The 8,696-nt window shown below is 35.1% G+C and overlaps 1 protein-coding gene across 1 annotated transcript; it reads right to left on the bottom strand.

Annotated features, from left to right (window-relative positions):
- Positions 1-3,036: 3,036 nt before the first annotated feature.
- Positions 3,037-6,135, bottom strand: LOC108358476 (uncharacterized). The gene is made up of 2 exons (XM_017609835.1): positions 5,958-6,135; positions 3,037-4,477 (listed from the first exon to the last, which is right to left on the bottom strand). Exons 1-2 carry the CDS (start codon positions 6,109-6,111, stop codon positions 3,285-3,287), a joined length of 1,347 nt encoding a protein of 448 aa, XP_017465324.1. The 5' UTR covers positions 6,112-6,135; the 3' UTR covers positions 3,037-3,284.
- Positions 6,136-8,696: the final 2,561 nt, after the last annotated feature.

The following is an 8,696-nucleotide window of genomic DNA, read 5'->3' as shown; positions in this document are numbered from 1 at the left end:
ATTTTAGTCCGATTTCAATAATTTTCAACGCTTTGCTTTCATGTGGCAAGCACAATAACCACACCGAGTTTGGTACAAATTGGTAGAAGGGTTACCGATGTACATATATGTGATCATAAGTGGGCGGTGCCCCGCCCATTTTCCAGAATTGTACCATAAAAGTATTTCTTGGTAAAGAATTTTTGCAAGCATCAATTTTGAATAAATTAGCTTTAATATTTACTGATTTATCGAAGATTTTGTATTTCTCTAAATTACCGTTATATGGGATGTGGGCGTGGTTATTGTCCGATTTTAAAAATTTTCGGCCATTTGGTATGTTGTAGCAGGACCAAAAACTATGCCAAGTTTGGAAGAAATTGGTGCAGCGGTTACCAAGATATACACATGTAACCATAAGTAGGCGTGGCTACGCCCATTTGCCAAAATTTTTTAATATTGTTATTTTTCGTCTAAAACTCATTGTAAATATAAATTTTGAGTGACTTATCTTCAGTAGTTACTAAAATATCGCACTTTTCGTATTTCTGAAAATTACCGTTATATGGGAGGTAGGCGTGGTTATTGTGCGATTTTGCCCATTTTCAATACCGTCCGTCCTACGCCCGAAAGAAGTACATGTACCAAGTTTCGTTAAGATATCTTAATTTTTACTCGAGTTATCGTGTGCACAGACGGACGGACAGACGGACGGATGGAGAAAGGATATAGTTAGAGACACAGAGACTCAATGAGGAACTATTTCGGGGCTTTAGAGATTTTCGGGATATCGATATTTTTGTTATCGAATTTGTTATCGATGTTTTTCGAATTTGTTATCGATATTTATCGATTTTGTTATCGATATGTATTGATTTTGTTATCGATATATATTGATTTTGTTATCGATTTTTTATCGGTATTTTAATCGATTTTGTTATCGATATTTTTGTCGACTTTGCTACCAATATTATTATCGATTTCGCTATCGATATTTTTACCGAACTTGTTATCGACTTTGTTATCGATATTTTTGTCTCTTTTGTTATCGACATTTTGATGGATATTACTATTGATTTTGTTATCGATGGATTATAAAGATAAAAATGAAGATAAAGGAAGACAGAAGAATTTAAAGTTAATAAGAACAAACAGGGATAGAGGGTATTTAGGGATCTAGATAGAAAAAACACAAAACATATATGTACATTTGTATGTACATATATTGGTTATGAGACAAAATAGATACATAACGTATGTAAGTTTTACTTCTCCAGTGTGGCCCGGGCGCACTTACTTTTTTTAAACCTCTATTTTCGCTCACGCATGACTTATGAAACCTCAACCAATTTTGTATACGAGGTCTCCCGTTGACCGAGAATGAAATTACCAACTTCATTCACAAGTTTTCATATGTCGTACAGTTTTTAAAGGCTACATAAATGTTAAGAGGACTCGAAACCACAACCAACTATTTTTCAATGATGTGAAATTTTATAATACAACAATACGATATATATATAAAAATGGAATAATTGACTTTATTTATTTTGATTTGTGACGACTCAGTCACCCCTTAACTATGCTTTCACGATTTCATAACGTCTGCTTAACAACTCTGATTGCTACACGCTTGTGCGCCCACATTTGTCACGCTTACTAAGAAACAATTTTTGTTTCTCGTTTGCATACATCGTTTAGAAAATTTCGGGTAAAAGTTCTTCACTCAGTTCTGCTCTTTTTGTTCGCAGCTGGACTTTGCTATTGTTTGATTTTTCTTTGCTAGCTAACACTCTGTTGCTGGTTTATGTTTTTTTTTGGACTTTTCTTTTTTGCTATTGTTTTTTTTGTGTCTGTGCAGCTTTTGGTGTAAATTTGGCAATACTTTTTGAGTTATATGTATTATAGTTACTTCCTGCACACACACACACGCAAATTAGCATTATTATCTTAATACTTTATCGAAGTTTTCTGCTGACTGATTTAATGCAGATTTTTCTTTGATTTGGTATTGGATGTGACCATACCTAAATTTATGACTGTGATGACAGAAAATATACCAGGAAAACTTTTGTCAAGATGGAAACTAAGCTAAAGTTATACATACATATAATTTGGTTGGAGTCTTGGCCACAAGTGCTCATGCTGTATAGGGAGTGCTGATAAATTTCACTCGAGAATTTAGAGATAGAATTAGTCTTACCATACACACGGGCATAACAAAATGAAATAAAAGTTCGTTCTAATGAAGGTAGATCCACAGCAGCCTTCACGTGGCTTGTGGAGAACAAACTATATTTGACAATAGGCCAAATCATACGCCGATTGGTTGCAGAGTTTGACACTCAAACTACGATTCGATAAGTTAACCAATGGATTAATAATCGGTTGAACAGCTGGCTGTTATCAGAGCTTACTCAGTAAGTTACGGACACTTCCCTCATATAGCAGATGCCATGTCAATAGAAACTTCATCACGAACGATTCTTTGACTTGGCCAATAATGAGCTCACATGAACGGGAACTGGTTTCCGTAAATACATAAAGTATTGGAGGTTATGTTTACTTTAAAGTATATGTTAGGTTAAATTGGCTGATTGGTCCAATATAGGAGACGTACAATGTAGGCCCAACTTTCCATCAATTGAGGGCACGTATGCGACACCGTTCGTGCCCCTATAAGTAAAACCAAATGGTTAGGTTAAAGAAGCGCGAGAATCCATGAATGCCTTCTACGCTTAGGTCAGAAAGACAAACAAAGAGATGATGATGACACGAACGTCTTCTTGCCCGCCATAAGGCTGGGCAGTGACAGAGGTAGTATTCCATTCTCTAAATTTCTTCCTTGCCGCGGCAGTTTCGGTAGAAGTCATTCATTTGCTAGCATGCCTTGCCATCAAGCGGTGATCCGTGCGTCGGATCGTTTCTTGTTTATATTTTACGCCTGCGTTTATGTTTATCGCTACGTTCAAACGTTCATTTACGTTTCATCTTTATTTCTGATGTTAACGTTTTTAATGCACCGAAAATGTATTGATCGTCGAAGTATTTATTTTCCAAATCTTTATTGAAATTATCGACCAAAGTACTTGGAGATGTAATTTTAAAAATATAATAACATGGGTTTTTTCTGGAATTATAATTGCAAATTTACATTTGTGTGTACATACGTATTACGCTTAATAAATTAATTTAGACAATAGTACTAATTTCAATTTGCTACTAAAAAAAATAAGTCTCTGATCTTATATACCCTATTAAATTACTAAGTGTGCGAGCTGCACTTAACCTACCATATTAACCTACTATACTAACAACTCTGTAATCCCGCCCAAATGAGCAGGCAATTCTGGCACCTTCTTTACGAGTTCGGACACCCGACATGCATATAAATAGCCATACTCTAAAAGCTGTTCACTCCTTATCCAACTCAACCAAGGCACCTGCTCACTTACATCATCGCACAGTAAATACTTAAGTATTTCATCTGAAGTTGCATGTATATTATTAACTCCTAAAATAGCTAAGCCCACGTTGCTTCCAACAGTACAGATGCGGTAGAACTGCTGCGGCACTGCAATCACATCATTATTATTCTCATCCTGCGCCAGGAAAAATGGCACGCTCATATTATCACTTGCACGCGTAAAGTGCATTGTGCCGTATGTGCCACTGTAGCAAGTGGCAGTACGCTGATTCTCAGCTAAATATTGACGCATTTTGTCCTCCATCTTTGCCCAACTGACGCCATTGAATGGCTGCCATTGTGCCGCCACGTTGAAGAAATTGAATGTGGTTTGCTGCTCCGTCGCATAGATTTTATCCGCTTTCGCAGTCAGATGACCGCGTGACAAATACTTTAATTTCGAATCGAAATATGTCATTGCCATGTCCGTGCTGCCGAATACTTTTGCAGCTTGCGCGTGTTGATTTTTTTGCGAGTACAAGTAATTCATATCGATTTTAAAGTAATCAACCTTCGAGAATCTCGAACGCTTCACACCGGTTTGAAAGCGCGCATTGGCAGAATCAAGAACGAATTCTGTGTAATGTGTACGTATTTGTGCGGGATCGTAACACGCGAGCAGGGTTTGAACAAAGCGTCCATCGGTCAAATTGTAACCGATGCGATATGTTTCGGCAGTATTATTTGCACAGCCCTGTGTTGTCCGCTCAGCGGTATATTTCACCTTCTGCGCGCAAACAAAGTGGCGAAACTCATATTGGTCATCGTTCAGCAGGAAAGTGGTGCCTTGCAGGCAGCGTGGGCAGATGGTGCGTATATGAGGTTCTAAGTTTAAGCTTTGTGTGCCATTCTCAACGGTGACGTTGGCAAAAGGGCCGGTGCATACGAGCTCAATACAACGACCGTGTGGCACTTGAAGGTAACCTTCGGTGTTTGGATGCCAGTACTCGGATGACTTTGGTTTCAGATACAGCGGTTGGGATTGGTTGGACATGGGCAGGTCCCGTCGAATATCAATAGAGCATGGTAAAGCTGAAAGTAAATAGAAATGGAAGTGTTACTACTTTGATACTTGATACAAAGGCATGAATTGAATCTATACAACAATCACTAGACCAGTCTTGCTTTATGATAAACGGACAACGATAAATCGCGTGGTCTAATCGGTAATTTTTAATGCTATCTATGTTCATCTGGCACGACGGGTTGATACCTACATACCTTTTATTTACGTACGGTTCTAATATGAATGAATGAGTTGGGACTGCTGCAATTGTATAAAAATAGTTTTTTGCAGTTTTAGAAAAATTATTTTTTAACAGAGTTCTCAAAATTGATCAATAATTATCGTTAACTATGTCGATATTGATCGTTATAATTAAATTTGTCTCAAAATTTTCTACACATAATCTATGAAATTGGTATGGAATTGGTATATGTATCTAAAAAAATAAAATTTATTAAATTATCGATATCACATATCACGCATTTGTTGGAAAAATTAAATTTTCCCACAAAAATTGGAATAGTTACAATGCAAGTACTACTTTCATAAAAAGGTTGTTTTGATAAAAAAAAAATGCATAAAAATAATTTGTTGTAGTTTTAGAAAAATTATTTTTGTTATTAAATTGTCTTAAAAGTTGTCTGCATATAATCTTAAATGTCGGTAAATGTATTTAAAAATAATTTGATCGATGCCATTATTTTATTGAGCCGATACATTTATTGATATTGTTTTTTTTTAGAAATATCGATATATTTCCGATTGTAATTTTTTTGTGTAGAACTATTATTATTTCAAATATGTTATAACACGCATTTGTTGGAAAAATTATATGCATTCCGGGAAATTTTAAAAGGTTGAGTCTGTAATTATTTCCTGAATAAAAATCAATAATGAGGCTATTGGCTGAAGCTAGAAAAATCGACTAAAACTGGAATGCTACCATGACCTTGACTGAGCCATCAAAATTGGTGCATATAAAATATTTTTCGAGAAAATTAAGGGAAAAACGACTTAGAGTTGAAAAAAAAAAACTATTTGACACCGACATGCAGGCATTTATGCATGCTTAACAAAGAAAAAGTTAGATTATAGTATGTACTTACATAGCTCTCTCTTTGGTCTCGGCCCAAACCGATACACAGTTATAGTGCCAAATAAGACGAAGATATGTAGCTCTCTCCCAGCAAACAAGTGATATATTTTTATACATGGCTTATGAGTTTTGAGCTTTTGAATCGCGAATCAGCTCTTAAGCTTTAACCTTTAATTCGAAGAAATGTTACCGTAAAAATGAACTTAAGATTTATGTGAGATTTATAACTGTGCAAAATTAATACTGCAGCAACGAAAACCAAAGCTGAACAAATAAACGAAATACCTTTAACATTCATGCATTTAAACTGAATCACCTATGCATGTGAGTACTAACAACAAACATACTAAACACATCTTGACGATTTGATAAGCACTCTACTTTATTACATACATACTTCATCAACTTACCATGCTCTGCCTCTTGGCCAGTAGCGCAGGTGAAAACGTTAAACAGCACGAAATTATTCAAAATAAAACTTATTAATTGTTTTGATGATGTTGCTTTCATTGTTTTAGTTGCCGACGAAATGTTTAAAGGTTTGAGCGCGTACGTTTTAACCATAATATTTGGGCTCTTCTTTTGTCTATAACCATCAGCCGACTAATTGTGAGTTGAAGGCGGCTGGTGTTTAACACTTCTATACGCGATCGCAAAGTGAACTCAGTGAGATCGTAGAGAGAACATTGGGAGAGACGATGAATGTACATATGTACATATGTAGTTACTTATGGTAGAGTGGCAAAAGCGCTGTAGATTCCCTGTAGGGAAATTCAAAAGTAACAAGCTGGTGTGGCGTTGGTGACTTAGAAACAGTGACCTGTAAGCAATCTTTTTCGTTGGCTGTGAACTAATAGTATGATTCGCATCACCCATTCATTCATTTTATCTTTTAAATGAATTATATATTTAGAAGCCAAGAGAGGCTATTCGCGCTAAAGGTGGGGCAAACTGCTTCGAAACGGCCAAAACCGCACCACTTCTCAATCAGCAATTTTATTTACGCGCTGCAATTTTTCCTTTTGGTGTACTAAGCAGTCATTTTATTTTTGAATTTTGTGGTTTTCCATGCTGATTCACTTGGTTTATTCAAAACAGCAAGGTCCAAAACCGTCAACGCTTAAGTGCTATCGAATATTGGCTAAAATATTGAGTAGATTTGCTTAAGCATTTTGCATATGAACTTATTTAAGTATCAGATACTTAAAAATTCTAGTAATAGACGCATTCTTCGGCTTTTATTTAAACTTTTTGGGAAGTATGTACGTATAATTCTATCATCTGTTTCTCCTTTAACTCTTCCACTTTTTCTTTTCCAAAGCCTTANATTTTTATATTGTAAAACACTGAATATTTAATGAAACAAATGTTAACTTAACATCAACTAGGTCTTAAAGACCGTAATAAATAAATACTATACTATACTAATGTTCCATGACACAATTCAATTACCGATATTAGCTTCGCTTTTCCATGTACTAGTAAATATTTTGCTACGCTACTTCAATCGTTTGTCAATATAATCTGCAAATTCGTGACGCAAATGGCAAATTGAAATGTTTAATTGTATTCCAGCTTAAATCAAATCCCAGCCTTGTAATATGATTGCCATTTCATCAGTGGTGTATACAAAAACTATTTAAGTGCTATAAAAAGTCTAATAAAATCATAGGTGGTGTTAATAATATGAACTATGGGCTATTGTGCGTGTATACGTGTGAAAAAATTGCCCTTTTTATTTACGAATTTACGAAGGTACATACACCCCGTAAGCCAAACTAACGGCGTACATATGTATTTAGGTTGTGGGAATCTAAAAATCGACTCATTCGAATGCTTTTAGGGCGTACTTTGAAATACTACATAGTTTTAAAAATGCACTTCAAGTATAGATCGAGATAATTGCTCACTGCAAACTGATTTATTCGCGACCGCCATGACGAAGATGTTCTCTTCCAACAAACCAAAAAATTATTAAGGCTTAACTGCAATTTTACAACTTGCAGGTTACAACTCTCTTCGAAAAATTAAACCTTACTGCAAATCGGAAGGTCAAGCCTTTTCCTTTGACACCTATGATAATGCCTATCACTTGACACCTCATCTTTTGTACTCCAACGCTTTGGCAGGTACCAGGTAATAAAGGTGTATAAAATACCACCTCAAATTCGTGATAGTATAAAGGTCAGTTTTTATATATTTTACTCGTAATAACATTAGAAACCACGTCGTTCATTGCCAGACAGTTAGCATGGTTCCTACCCCCTGCCAGACACCCTTAAACCATGAAAAATTTAAGTTATACTTTCATCATAGTATAAAAGCTGATTTTTATATATATCACTTGGGGAACTATCAAAAGATGTTTCCTCACTTGCCAGACCGTTTCGATAGTTCCTTCATCTTGCCAGACGCTTTAAAGGCGTAGGTGCGAGCATGAAAAAACTGATAAAAATTATACTTTGTTAGTTACTTATCGGAGACGGCGGTCCTTACAAGTTGAATTCCAATGGCTATTCGCTATGCCACAAAGCCTATTTTTTAAAAAATTTTATAGGAAATATAGAATATAAAATTTATAAGAACTGTTCTTTTGGCAAAAAAGCAAGTTACTAACGATGAAAATCGATGGATAAACAAATAAGTTTTGAATGGTCAACTGAAAGTATCCAATAATTTTTGTATGAAGTAGGAGCGGGAAATAATGTTACTCATACGCCATATGGTATATGGCCACAATCGTAAACACTCTTATATGGCGTATGAGTAACATTTTCTATGTTAAAGTTTTTTTCATTCGCAATGCAAAATCCGTAATGTAATGTGTATTTTCTTATCACTTTTTTACAAACGGCACAAATTAAAACGTCTTCCATGGTAATATACTATTACAAGTACAGAACCAACCGTGATACAAAAAAACAGCTAGTTTTATTTAAAATTTTTGACGATTAATAAATTTGTTTAAAGTTTCATAAATTGTGAGCTTTATCATCGGACTTACTGCGCTGGTAATATTAAAACAGACATTGCAGATTTTTTTGTCATATATATGCATACTATTCAATATAATTAATATTATTATTATATTCAATATAAATTACCGTACTTACGTGATTCGCACCAAAATAAAGCGCATATACATACAT

Source organism: Rhagoletis zephyria, unplaced genomic scaffold (assembly GCF_001687245.7).
Source record: "Rhagoletis zephyria isolate East Lansing unplaced genomic scaffold, Rhagoletis_zephyria_1.1 Rzeph_scaffold_00258, whole genome shotgun sequence".
In the NCBI taxonomy this organism is placed as follows: Eukaryota; Metazoa; Arthropoda; class Insecta; order Diptera; family Tephritidae; genus Rhagoletis; species Rhagoletis zephyria.
The sequence above is the reverse complement of the archived record's forward strand: the minus strand, read 5'-3'. Positions and strand labels throughout refer to the sequence as shown.